Source organism: Lonchura striata, chromosome 3 (assembly GCF_050655825.1).
Source record: "Lonchura striata isolate lonStrDom1 chromosome 3, ASM5065582v1, whole genome shotgun sequence".
In the NCBI taxonomy this organism is placed as follows: domain Eukaryota; kingdom Metazoa; phylum Chordata; class Aves; order Passeriformes; family Estrildidae; genus Lonchura; species Lonchura striata.
This window is the reverse complement of record NC_140705.1, coordinates 70,617,178-70,631,438: the sequence shown is the minus strand read 5'-3', so window position 1 is coordinate 70,631,438 and position 14,261 is coordinate 70,617,178. Positions and strand designations below refer to the sequence as shown.

At 43.2% G+C, this 14,261-nt stretch overlaps 1 protein-coding gene across 5 annotated transcripts in view; it reads left to right on the top strand.

The window, feature by feature from the left end:
• The first annotated feature begins 4,939 nt into the window (after positions 1–4,939).
• Positions 4,940–14,261, top strand: part of DISC1 (DISC1 scaffold protein) — a 228,949-nt gene continuing 219,627 nt past the window's right edge. For all 5 annotated transcript variants that reach the window (XR_014954297.1, XM_085576797.1, XM_085576796.1 and 2 more), the window contains exon 1: positions 4,940–13,820. Coding sequence is in view for 4 of the 5 variants with exons in the window: in XM_085576797.1 (XP_085432923.1) it covers positions 13,646–13,820 (175 nt within the window). In the remaining variant the exon portion in view is untranslated. The remainder of the gene's footprint in view (positions 13,821–14,261) is intronic.

Genomic DNA, 14,261 nt, shown 5'->3' with positions numbered 1-14,261 from the left:
GCCACTGAGAAGGAAACTGTGGCACTAATTACATATCAGAAAACATCAGTTAAGTGTGTGGCTGCACTCAATCAAATGTTACAGACCATTTGTGAAGGAACATAGAACAGAACTGGAAGCATGAAGATGCCACTGCAGAAATCCATAGCAAACCTTACTTAGTCCCTTCACCCCAGAAAGCAGAAACAGAAAAAAATTATAGAGGGACTGTGTACTAGATCAGTCTGACTAGTTTAGCACTGCACAGTTTGGAAAATGGACTACATTATGAGTTAACACAGGAAATCATCGGAGGCACAGACGCTTTGGGAAAAAATATTTTTTCAAGCACAAAAATCCAGGAGCTCACAACGGCAGGGAGCCATAGCCAGGCTTAGAGTAAGAGCTGGTGCCTTGGGCAGCCCCTGACTCGTGGATGCTCTGTGGGCCAAAAGCTGAAGCAGGCTCAAGGTGGAGCTGGGCAAACCCTTGGAGAGCCTGGGAACCACAGCAGGCTACTGACTCAACAAACCTCACTGAGCTGAGGAACCCCCTGAGCACACATTGATCAGAGGAGGGTGGCACAGTCCAAAGGGGAAGTGCTGTGGGTGCTGTCTTGTTCCTCCTCTTCCTTGTTCCTGCTCTTGCTGAGAGAGCTGCCCTGGCTTTGAGCTGGGAGCAAGGCTGTGCTAGATGGGCCCTTTGTCTGCACCCACAGAGCTGCCTTTTACAACCAGTTTCTTTCTGAATGATGGGAACCAGCACTGACATCACCTGAATCAGATGCACTGCAGCAAGGCTGAAGGATGAAGAAGGATGGGTGGCTATTTTTGGCATGTAAGGCACAGCTGCTTGTTGTCTTCTCTCACAAGTCAGGAAGGGCACAGACTGGAGCAAGAGGTCAAAACTCTCTTAGCATGTCCTGTATTTCTTAGTTAATGGACTCAAACTAGAGAAAATCAGTATTATGACAGTTGTTATATAAACCCGGTTTTTTTAGCAGCTTTTCTGAATGTTGTGAAAACTTCCTTGTGTAGTTAACTTACAATTGCATTTCCTGCATCTGAGAAGGAAGAAGCATTCTTGAAGGCTAGGATGGATGGAGGCCGTCTGGAAAACATTGATTTCATGTACATGATTAATATGGTGGATATGATGATCTGTGAGTGAAGCAGGTACCACTTTAGCAAAGTTAATAAAAGCTGTAGTCAGTGGGTACTCATAAGCTTGTATAAAGCTCATAATTAAGAATAACAATAGAAATAAAACTGTCAGTAGAGAAATACCAGGGATAGCAAAAGATGATATATGTGTTAACTAGGGAGGAGAAGATACACTGGAAATGGTGGAGGACTAAACTTACCTAAATTACAAAACAGGAAAGGGGATTTTAGCAGAAATGCCTGTTATTACAATGATATGTAACAAGGAATTCTTTACCACTTCCCATGGGTGGGCAGGCAGGCATTCAGTCATCCCCAGGAAACCAAGGATACATCATGCATAACAGTGAATTTGGAAGAAAAATGCCATAAATTTGAATGTACTCTCTTCCTCCTCCTTCCCCCAACTGTTACTGTTGGGCATGACATCATGTGGACATATGGTTTGGAATATCCCTTGGGTTGTTGTCAGGGTGTCCCAGCTGTGTCCCTTCCCATCTTCTTGTATACCCCAGCCTGCTCACTGGCAGGGCAGTTCAAGAAGCAGTGTAAGCACTGCTCAGCTAAAACATCCCTGATTCTCGTCATTGCCTCTGTACCAACAAAACCCCATACATATATATATATAAAAGTTGGTACCTCTCAACAAAATGAAAAAGCTCTGTGACATAAATTATCTGGAGCCCTACAAAAACAGTGAAAATACATACATAATATTCACAATATCACACAATATTCTGAGTTGGAAGGGACCTACAAGGGTCATCAAGTCCAGCTTCTGGCCCTGCACAGGACAGTCCCAAGAATCACATCATGTGCCTGAGAGTGTTGTCCAAATGCTTCTTGAACTCTGTCATGCTGATGCTGTGACCACTTCCCTGGGGAGTCTGTTCCGGTGCCCAAAGACCCTCTTGGTGAAGAATTTTTTCCTAATATTCAGCCTAAACCTCCCCTGACACAACTTCAGGCCATTCCCTCATGTCCTGTCACTGTCACCACAGAGAAGAGATCAGTGCCTGTTCCTCCTCTTCCCCTCACAAGGGAGCTGTAGCTGCAGTGAGGTCTCCCTTCAGCCTCCTTTTCTCCAGGCTGAACAAAGTGTCCTCAGCCACTCCTCATATGTCTTCCCCTCAAGGACCTTCATCATCGTTGTTGCTCTCCTCTGGACACTCTCTAAGCATTTTATATCATTGTTTTATTGTAGTGCCCAGCACTCACACAAGACTGCTGGCTCATGTTCAACTTGTCATCAACCAGGACCTCCAGGTCCCTTTCCATGGCATTGCCTTCCAGCACCTAATTCCCCAGTCTGTCCATACATCCAGGGTTGCTCCATCCCAGGTGTGGAGTACAGCACTTTCCCTGGTTGAACTTCATATGGTTGGTGATTGCCCGGCCCTCTGATTTGTCACGGTCTCTCTGCAGGGCTTTCCAGCCTTCAAGGGAGTTGACAGCTCCTCCCAATTTTGGATCATCTGCAAACTTTTTTAGCATCCCTTTAAGTCCTGCTTGCAAGATGTTTATGGCTACTTCAAGCCAATGAATGCAATAATAACTGCACACATGCCTTGCTAAATTCAGTATCTGACATGCAAAGCAGTGCCAGAGTAGGGCTCACAGTCACATGATGGCTCTGAGACCAAGCAATGCCTAGTATGCCTAAACCTGAAAATAAATTCTTTTCCAAGAGTATGTTTGGTATAGAGTATATTTGGTACATATATTTGTTGTTATGCTGGGACCTGTGAGATGGAAGCCATATATTTTTATGTGTAGCATAGGTTGTGTCTTTCACTTGGAGTGAATAACCCAAGGTATGGGTGAGGGGCTGATGGAAAGAAACTCCATCTGAGCTCATGGAGAAGGACCTGAAGGTCCTGGTGGACAACAAGCTGTTCATGAGACATGCCCACACCCACATGGACAAGAAGACTGATGGAATCCTGGGATGCATTAGGAAGAATATTGCCAGCAGGTCAAGGGAGGGTATCCTGCCCCTCTAATGAGCCCTGGGGAGGCGCATCTGGAGTGTTGTGTCCAGTTCTGGGCTCCTCAGTACAAGAAAAACATGAAGCTCCTGGAGCATATCAGTGGAGGGATACAGAGATGAGTAAGGGACCGGAGCATCTCCCCTATGATGCTCCAGAGAGAGGCTGAGAGAGGCTGAGGGAGCTGAACCTGTTCAGCCTCAAGAGAGACAACAGAGAGGGGACAATTCATCCATGTTTTTAAGTATCTGAAGGGAGGGTGCCAAGAGGACAGAGCCAGGTTCTTCTCGGTGGTGCCGAGTGATAGGACAAGAAGCAATGGGCCGAAACCAAAGCACAGGAAATTCCACTTGAGTATCAGGAAGAACTACTTCACTCTGCGGGCACAGGAACAGATTGTGCGAAGACGTTGTGAAGTCTCCCTCACTGGGATACTCAAGAACCATCTGGACGCAATTCTGTGCCATGTTCTCTACGATGACCCTGCTTGAGCAGGGAGCCTGGACCGCTGTGGTCAGAATCTGACCGATTCTGTGATTCCCCGTTTCCTCTCCCGCCCATCTTTGCCCTGCGGGAACAGAGCCTGCACAGCCTGAGACCGCTGCGCGGGCGGGAGCCTGGAGGACCGGGCTCCCTGGGGCTGTGCGTGCGCCCAGCCGCGCCGCACCGCGCCGCGCCGCGCCGCCCTCCGGAGCCGGAGCCGGTCCCGCCCGCCGCCCTCTCCTTCCCCGGGGCGGCGGAGCTGCCTCGAGCCCGCCCCCGGCGGGGAGTGGCCGGGCCGGGGCCGCTTTCCGCCGGCTGCGGGCCGGGCGGGATGTGGCGGCCGCAGCCCGGGCCGGGCGGTACCGACAGGCGGCGCCGCGGCGGCGGCGGGGACGCGGCGGGCGCAGGTGAGCGGGGCCGGGCCCCGCGGGAGGCGGGAGGCGGCGGGGTCCGGCCGCCGAGCTCCGCAGGAGCCCCGGACGCGCGGGGCCGTGGGTGCCCCTGCCGGGGCCGGGCCGGCAGCGCTGCTCCCCGCTGCAGGGACCGCGCGGCTCGGCTGGATGCTGCCCCCGGGCTGGGAGCAGCAGCAGCAGCTCTGGGGAGTCGCCCTCGTGTTGGGTATGGGGAAAATGTACTGAAAATGTACTTTTTTTTTTTTTTTTAATCCTTCTCGGTAAAAAAACCAAAACAACAACCCGGATCTTTCATTTCACAGTCTGAAAGTTTTAGAATTTCTTTAGTTTTTTTTTTTTTTTTTAAATCTTTTAAGCCCCTGGTGGTGTTGGCCTTATTTCACAGTTAATGCAGTCTAAGAGAGGGTAAAATAAAGGGTCTTGTGACTTTGAGATAACGTAGCTATCGTTTTTTAACTCAAAAAATAAGATGCTTTGATTTCACTTCAGCCCGCAGTTATAGTGATAGGAAGACATCGATGGTTTATTTGCTATGGTTTATTTGTTTAATTTTTTTAAATAACCAACTACAAAGTGGGAAGTAATGGTGCTCCTCGAAAAGTCACCCACGTTATGTCTACAGTCTTGGCTTAAGGAAGAAAAAGAAAACTTCCTTCTCAGGGGACACTCTGTGTGTATATGCTTTTATAAAGAAATGAAGTTTACAAGACCATCACCTATAAGGTGGATGAACTGCTCTCCTTTTTTCTTAGAGCAGCAGCAATCAGCTGGTCAAAGCTAGGGCTGCCCTCCTTATCAACAGTGGTGCTGGCAAAAGGCTGGAGCCCCTGAGAAATTCTGGAAAAAAAACCACTTCACCTTTCTCAAGACAAGTGGGAAAGAAAGGTGTATTTCTCACTAGGTATGTCTGCTGCCTTTTGGGTTATTTGGGGTACGTGGTTCTCCCAGCTCCACGAGTCCACCAAGACTTTTCTGCAAACACTACAGTCATCCTTGCCATCAGTTTAATACAAAATGGCTCATTCCTGTTTTGGTAATCCACATTAATCTTTGTGTACACGTGCTTGAGTAACTTCTTGCTAAGCTTTTGAATTAATTATGCTAGCATTTTAAAGTTCTGCAGAGAAGGTTTTATAATAAAGGTTTTCATAAAATATGTTGCAGAATGTATAGCAGCAAGTGCTGCTGCCAATTAGAGGTAATGGTGGTTTTCAGAGAAATTAGTGAAGTCCCCTAGGATGCATTATCTCTTGTTTTGTCCTTTTGTATTGGTTCATTTACTTGCTAATTTGCTATTGGCCTTAGAGTAGCTCCTAAAAACAGGAGGAGTTCTACTTATTAAAAAATTTCTTGGTGTTTAAATACTAAAGTCCCTTTAATGATGTTGTATGTTTCCCCATCTCATTGCTGAAGGTGAAATTGTTGTGGTTCACTCTGGGAAGGCATTGACAGTTTTCCAGTTGAAGCCCTATTCATAGGGCTTCTAGGCCCTTAGGAAACTGCAAAGTAGGGGTGTTTAACAGAAATATTTGTTTTAAAAGAAAAAAAAATGGCTGAGGTTAGAGATTTGTGATTACTTAAAATATTGGGATCATGGGAAATGAATGTACAAGAACCACCAAATGTTTATGTGCAATGTTTAGTATACTTGAGGTTAGGACCATATCTAATATGTCTTTTTTTTCCTTCCCAGTATTTGATACTATCAGAATTATCAATTTTTTTTATAGCTCTCTTTGAGATTGGGCGCCAAAAATGGCACATTCTCATGCACAACATTGAAGGTTATAGTGCAGCAGCACTCTAAAAAACAGTCAGAGGCAGGTATTGTATTGCCACTGGCTTCCTCCCTCTTTAAATTAAGATAAATCATCCTTTGTTCTCTTCAGTAAAGTGAAGTCAAAACTTTGGGCCTAAGCTGCTTCTGGTGGAATTGTAGTGGGTTTGTGTAAGAAAAGGGGATTTATTAGCACCAGGATAAATTAATTGTGATGAACAGGTGGACAGAAAGCACTGCAAACAATGTTTTGTACTGACAAAAGCGAAAACCCTAAAGGTTAATTCTGACTTTGTTCACAAATTAGGCACACTTGGTTAGGCTTATTTTGCTCGCCGTAGCTTGGGCCTTTGACAGCTACTGAACCAGCTGACCTTTCAAGCGCGATTTACTCGAGTGTGTGGCACCTCACGAGCGCTCCTCGGGAGTTATGGTTTTTTCTTTTCCCATTTTAACCTTGTCTTTCCTTGAGCGAACCCCTCTTTCTAACTGAGCGGAGACAGGCTGTGACCTTTCCTGCTTTTGGCCATATTGTGTATTAATGATTCCTGCGGAAAGTGGTTTTCTTACCTCCTTTGGAGTATTGGCCCCCAAGGTGAAGGGGAAGGGACCTGCGGAGTTGCCATAGTGATTTCCAAGTTCATCCTTAGTATCTTGTGTCTCTTTCCGGAAAACGGCCCTTTCATGCCGCGTCGCTTAGATTAGGATTGAACCCAGGGTATGTTGTAATACTGTTCAATATTCTTGGAGGAAAACTGCTGCAAAACCCTTATGTATTCGGAATGAATGTTCCCTTTGTAAACCAGCAGTCACACGAGGAAAAACTTGGCCCTCTGGCACTGAACAAAGGCTGCTGTTCCTATTTTAAGCATGGTAGTATCCTTTCTTGAAGGTGTTTCCTTAATTCTGTGTAGTGTTAACTATTTAACACACTATGTAATTTTTTTCTTCTCCTTTACCATACAGGTGTGGATTCCATTAAAAGCTTACCTGCAAAATGCTTTCAGGGAGAAATATCAAGCCTGCAAGCTACTGATGCTGAGAAAGCTAGGATCCACTATGGATATACTTTGTTTGCAAAACATGAGTTTTCTGTATGGAAATTGAATTAGCTATTGACATGGAGTTACCTCCCTGTTTATTGATGCTGAGAATGTGAAGTGGCTTAATGAGCAATCTGAAGTCTGCAGGCAGAGGGGTGAGATCATGTACTTGCCTCAAGTAGGGTTTCTTTGTTCGGTGTGATTCCTTTGGGACTTGCAGAATTTGGATTCTGCCTCGCCTTTGTACATACTCCTTGTGTTTCAGATCCTCCTTCATCTCACAGCCAAACTTCCTTCCAGAACACCTCTTATTATCTCTGTGTGATATATTTCTAATTGGGACCCAGCTGTCTAATGAGTATGATCAATGGCGCTTTCTGATTTTTCTCACCACCTCCTCCCTTCCTCTCTTGCTGCCTTACAAATAGGTCTCTTAGTTGTGTCACCTCGGTGTCAGGGCAAATTGTCTTGTTACTTTGCTCTTTTTGCCCTCTGTCACTCTGTTTATTTGTAACACTGACAAGTATAAAAAAACCCTAACTAAATTAGATTTTACCTTGAATTGTAAATATTTACTACGTAAATAGCTGTGTAGTCAGAATAAGGGATGGAAAGTGAAAAATCTGTTTTCTTAGTACTGCTTAGTTAACTCTTTTAAAGTTGTATGCACTACCTGTGTTAATGGATTGAATGAAAGGGCAACCAAGTCAGAACTGCAACTGAACAAAAATTTCTTAAACACACTGTATGTATGCTTAGATTATAAAATCTCCTTGGGAAAGAGGTGTGTGGGAAAAGTGGCTCCTTGAAATTAAGAGCAGAATGGATGTGGCATATGTGACCTTACTCTGTTCTCTGCAATGGCTGGAAAGTTGGATGTTTGGAGGGGTTTAATGTACTCTTGTTGAAAGGTTTCCTTTGCTGGGCTGAGAGGTCAGTGGGGCAGGAAACCATTACAGAGGAAAATCTCTTCGGAGGGAGACTTTGAGGCAACCTGTGGAGTGAAAAGTCATGAGGTTGGTAGTGAGTATTGTAAAACTAAATAAAATGAAAGGGTTAGTATCTGTGAGAGAGGCAGGAACTGGGAGTTGATACTATTAGAGTTTCTGATTAATTTTGAAAGTCTCCAGATCTGTGTAAGGTGAGGCATGTGGCACTGGTGTAGCTTTTCAAGACCTTGCTTAATGATGAATAATAATACTAATGGAAAATTAGAATCAGATAATAGTGATGTTTTGAACGTGTCCGTAGATAATGAAGTTTGTCAATGGCTTCACAGCTTTATTGATTAATGGGGCTGAACACCACAGTCCCTAGATCAGCTCATCTATCTGACAGCAACTTGAGTTTAAATCACCAGACTGATGATGGTGAAAATCATCAGACTGGTCTGAAAAATATGCTTTAAAAAATAAAGGAAACAATTTTTAACATATTTTTGTTTTGTTTTTGGGAAGCCATCAACTCTCCAGAGAGCGTGGGAAGGGGAATAATAGTCTTTTTCATGATAGTAAACTGCTTTCTTGCTGTTTTAGTGGGATACTTAAAGTGTTTTGTTTCTGTTACAGTGGTAAGCTTTCTTCCCGCTGACATGGCAACTTAGTCTTGTGGGTTATCATTACTGCAGATATGCATGCACTTGGAATGGTGCTGGGGGAGACTACTTCCAAGGCCAAATTCTTATAGCCACAGGCTTTTCCTTTATGTTATGGCTATCTAATTCTTGTGGTTGGTTGTTCCCTTTCCTCCACACATCAATGTTCTACTTCAGGGAAACACCACCAGGTTCAAAGGAAGGAACACCCCCAAGCCTGTTCAGGGTGGTAAATTGAGGTAGCCTCAGCTCCATAAAATATCTGACTTTTTGTGGCAAGAGCTAGGCTGATCATATAAACTTAATTTCTCCCTGTTGTTAGAGAGCATGTCTTTGGGGACAAGAGCTTTCCATTCTCTGTCCGGATTTTGGACAAAGATGGTTACTGAAGCAGGAATGAGACTGAATTTCATGGTGCTGGTCTAAGTTTCAGGTACTTCCTGTTGCTAATGGCTGGTGGAGATGGTGGTGGTGGAAGGAAATGGGCAGCACAGCTGTGTGCTGGGGCTTGGCTTTTCCCATTTACTGAGTAGTGCATTAACCCATCAGTATTTGCACTAAAAGCTCAGGCTGATCTGTGACTGTGTTGCATTCCCAGCTCTGTTCCTGAAGAGCCATAAGCACACCAGTCTCAGGAGGGTATAACACCCAGCTGCTGAGTTTGGTGATATTTTATATTGCTGTAGTAAGATTTCCTTGCTGTTAACATCATTTTGGTTGCTGTGTCTGTTGTGGGAGCAGTGTGTGTGGGGTGCTGATATCTGTGCTCCAGCAGTGATGTGGGGTCTCAGGGGCATGACATGGTCTTGGACACCCTGGATAGTCCCAGACTGTGCTGCCTCTGCAGTGGGACAGCACTGTTCTAGCAGGGCACCATGCTGAAACTTTGTTCTTGTCCTGCCAGAATCCTTGTTTAGGAGAGTGGGGCATTTTAATTTGGTTAGAGCAGTGGAAATCTAGAGGAGACCCTTACTGAAATTGTGTAAGAAGGATCTGATTACTGTTGCCTGGGGTGCAGAACCAGAGCAGCTGATCCTCTATGTGATTTTGCTCCCAAAGTAGTTAATAATCAACAGGTATCATGTTTCCCTTTCCCCTGGAGAGCCTGAACATGGTCATGGTGAGAGAGCTGCTGCAGTGTTACCACACTTGTGGTCTGCTAGGGACTTGTACAGACTTGGCTGGGAGAGAAGAGCTGCTCCAGTTAATGGTTTCCTCTGAGCAGTCTGTCAGAAGTGGATGTCTCCTTCCTGTGAGAATGAAGATTGGGGGAAAATCCAGTTTTGCCAGGGGGTCTTGAGTTGCTGTAAGCTAAGAAAAAATCAGCTTCAACTTTTTTTTTTTTTTTTTTTTTGTATGCAGTGAGCATTAGCAGTAGGGTAGTTGTTCTTTTAGCTGATTGAGAATTTTCCTACTATGGTGCCAGCTTTTGCCAATGACAGAATTTTCCATGGGATTGTCTGTTCCAGGGTCAAGTTAGGATATATTTCATGTTAGGCAAGGAGATGCTTTCTGCCCACCTTGAGTATAGCTATAATGTAAAATTGTTACTGTCTTTTCCTTTGTGAGGTAGGACTGGCAGGTAAAATCCAGCATTGCTGTTTTGGGAAGAATAATCCATAAGACTTCTAATTGCCCTTTGTGAAACTGACTGGCTTGCCCTGTTGTACTTCAAGGCCTTGTTTTTATCTTTTAGAGTGTGCTTAGTAAGGTTTTCCATCTTTGGGTTAAGTAGCCAGTGTATATTCATATCATTCACTTTATGAGTTAATTTCATATTATTTTTAAATCATTTATCTTTGTTACAAGTAGTGAGCATGGTGTGTAGCAGCTGTTTTGCTGTGTTTCTGGTGAGTTTGGCGTGGCATTGAATTTCTTGATGTGACACTCCAGACTTTTCTCCTGGATCTGGATGCACATGCACTTCTTGTGTTACTGCTTTGTGTGCTGCCATGCCCTAGTGAAACCTCATGTGCTTTGCCTAGGCATGAAGTTGGAAGCCTAGGCATTGAGTGTAACCCTTGATTGGCTGTGGTTTTAATGCTGAGAGGCCAGTATGACTCTTCAGTGTGAGCCATGAGAAGTACATGGGGTTGCTGGCTTTCCTGCAGGTCTCTTGGGAGTAATTGTGCTAGGTGTTAGTTGGCTATAAGTGATCTGTAATAGCCTGGAAATCATGATATAAAATACGAGAAGAGTTTTTAAAAGGAGGATTGTGAGACAGGGGCCAAGTAGGGAATAACACCAGGAGTAATAATAATCAAAATCAAACATACCAGGTGAACACAATGCAGAGGATATAAGGAATTCTGGGTAGCAGCCTGTGTACATTGCTAAGTAGTGGAAGAAAGAGTCCAGCCCCAAAAATCCCTCAAATTTCTACCAAACTAAGAAAGAGAAGATACAGAAATATCTATCTACTTAATTCAGTTATAGATAGCACAGATGTCTGGCACACTTTTTGGCTGCCTGATACATCTGTGTGGCAGAGTATTCAGGTGTGACTTTTTACATGCTCATGTCATAATCAGACTTCATGGACTGGATAGGGTAGAGGCAGTATTCCCTGGGCAGACTGGTCTTCCCTCTTCCTTTGCTGGGAAATTTGTGAGACAGGCAGGTTTTGCTGCAGCTGTTCAGATGTGTTATTAGTTTTTTTGTGTGTAATGCCCTTGGCACCATTTAAGGGATTATGTTTTTGAAAGGCAAGCATCTTCAGAGAGTTGTAGTCTCACAGATGGCTCCATCTCGTCTTCCAGTTGGCAAGCAGCCTAGGAATAAGTATCAAAATAATTTTTAATACAGCAAAGAGAAATGCTTGCCAATGTTTGTACAGCCAATAAAAAGCCTCAGTAATAAAGATTTTGTGAAATAACTGCAATAGATCAAAGTGACATTTAAGTGATGCTCATGAGCATCATTTAATCGCCAGCTAACTACTGCTGCAGTGGAACAATTGGAGTGCCTGTGTTGTTATGCTTTACTGTATCTGTCTTGCTTAAGGCCCTGACCATTACTGAAGCTTTTAATTTCTCTCTCTGAGTGATGGATGCTTAAATGCTGTTTGAGAACTTATTTATTTCTAGTATCAAACTTTATTGTGAATTTTATTTATAGAAAGTGAGCTGTTTCCAGCTTACATTTTGTGATGGAACTATTGTTTGCCAACTTCTGGTGACTCCTTTGTGGAGTTAAAAATCAGAGAAGTTGCTTTCTTGCAAGGTTGTATGCATCTCCACAGATGAAACTCTTGAACTTTTGTTGTGAATATAGTTAACTAGGTGAAATACTGCAAATCCCGAGACGTGTATTTAGCGATGTGTATCTTAGAAGTATGTTAGGATAGTTTGGGTTTGGGGGAACCTCAGATGGACCAGATAATTTCTACTCCAATTCCCTGCTCAAAATAGGACTGACTCTGGGGTTGTGTCAGGTTGCTCAGAGCTTTTATCTTGTTGGGCCTTGAAAAACTGCAAGGATATTACAGCCTCTCTGGGTAGCCTGCTTCACTTCTTAGCTCTTCTTTCGCCCCAGGGTGAAAAAGCTTTTTTTTCTATTCAGTTAGAAGCTTTCCTATATTTAGTTGTGCCCATCTTTCTTGTCCTGGCCCTCTGCACTGCTGTGTATGGTTTGCAGTCATCCTCGCTATTTTTATGTGGCCTCTTCAGAACATTGCTACTAGTAGAGGGTAATTAGAGTAATTTCTAACATCTGAGAAGTCTTGCAGTAGCACACTTACATTCTTTGATTTGCTTTCCTTCCTTTAGCATAAAATAGCACTCTACTTACTGAAATTTACTGTTGCTGCAAATATGTCTTTATACCCAAAGAGGGCATTCTAACCTTAAAGATGTTCTTAGTTCTGCCTTCCTGGCTTTCTCTGCTACAGTCCTTGCTTATGACTCAGACTTTAAGGTAATTCAAGACATTTTATATGTTTTTGTTCAGTGAAGCACTATCACACTTTTATTGCTCAGAAATGAAAATCTCAGTCTTCTCAGTATCTCTCATGATTTTATTGTCACCTCTTTGTTTTTGTAAGGCTAGTCATATGAGGTGCTCCTGCTCACAGAGGGCTGGAGAGAGAGGGTGCTTTCTAGGTTGAGCAACTATGGCAAGTACATTGAAAATACTGTGAGTTTTCCTTTCTGCCTAGTCAGGACATTTAAAAGATTTCCAACATGAAAAGGTAGCACTGTTTCGCTCAGTAGTAAAAGGAGCCTGTCAATTAACTGTTTATATCTGTAGACTATCTTAGTGGATTTACTTGACACAGATATTTTTGAAATCTATTTTCCAGTCTCAGATCTCGGACTTTTTTAGATTTGGAATACAAAAATGCAGACAGGTGCAAGTTCTTATAAACAAAGAGTCCTCTAAATATGATGTTTGTATTTACTTCATGTTTCTGGTGAAAAATACAAGTTAAACCTGAAGTTTCTAATAAGAATTCACCAGACAGAATAGCATTATTGCAGGATCTGCCTCAAGGGGACCTGCGACTCTAAGGTTTGATAGCATAGGTAATATAAAGATAAAATTCTGAGTGCTGCTTTTAAATCCCCAACCTTTTCCATGAAGACAGGAGTTCTAAAGGTACAAAGCTTTGGGTGTATTCTGATAGTGAAAATACTTAGCTGTCTTTCAGGAGTCCTGTGTTAGTCCTTTGTTCTGTCTTGGGCATGCTTTGTGTGGCTGGGATAAAGTTGTGTAGTTTCTCACATGGTCTGCTTCAACCACAAAGCAAATGCATCAGGTTACTGCTGTACCTCAGAACTCATGAGATCAAATGTCTCTGAAATTGCATTGCTTTCCTTGAAAGGAAGATGCAGCAGTTCTGCCTGCTAATTCTTAATAATAATGCTTGTCAAGAGTATTGTGGGAAAACCTGAAAGAAGCAGGAGAAATTCCTAATTACACAGGGACCTATCCCATATACTGGAAAGGGATATGCAAATATCAGCTACCTCACACAGGACCCTGCTGATCCTGGATTATGAATTCAGGTTTTCTAAAGCAAATAATATTGCTTTAGAATTGGAAGTAATGAGTTAACAGTCTGTATTTATTCTGGAAAACTATCTGAATGACACTCAAAGTTTTCCTCTGCCAAGCTTTTTGTTGCTGAAGCAGATCTGTTCAGGTGTGTGTGCTAAATGCCATATGGTACATTCTGCACCTTCTTTATCCACTTAAAATGCTAATATGGAACTGGAATATGTTGACTTTAAAAACTGTTCACTGGCTTATTCTTTTAATACAGAGAATATTTTTGAGAGATTTGATTTTCATGTTGACTTTTTTTTCAACTTGAAGTATTTTGCTGAAGACTTTGTTTCAGTGCAGAATCCTGCAAAGTCCCTGGCACCCAAGAAACAAGGTATGTCATATAGGGGCACAATTTCTTTGAAGATGAGTACTGTGCTTTCATTTACTTTTTTAATAAAAGCAGATGGGTAAGGTTCAGTGAAAGGTGGCAGATACTATGTGTTTGTATTTAGGTAGTGGTACTTATGTGAGTCACAAACAGCATGTGACAGAAATATGCTAAATTTCTGGCAGAAGTCTGTGCTTTTATTGAGCAGCATAGACATGTGTTACCAAGAGTGGCCTGTATTATCAGCTGATGTATGTTAGCCCAGGGAGAATGTCAGAGTAAATTGTGATAGGTAATTGTCTTGATTTCCTAGACATGAATAGCAGTGATTTACAGTCAGGGGAAAGAAGCTCTCACAAGAGTGTTTTTGTTGAGATGATCTCTAAGGGGATGAACAGAGTCAGTGTGCCTTTAGAGTGAGGTTTGGTTTTAGATTTCTGTGGG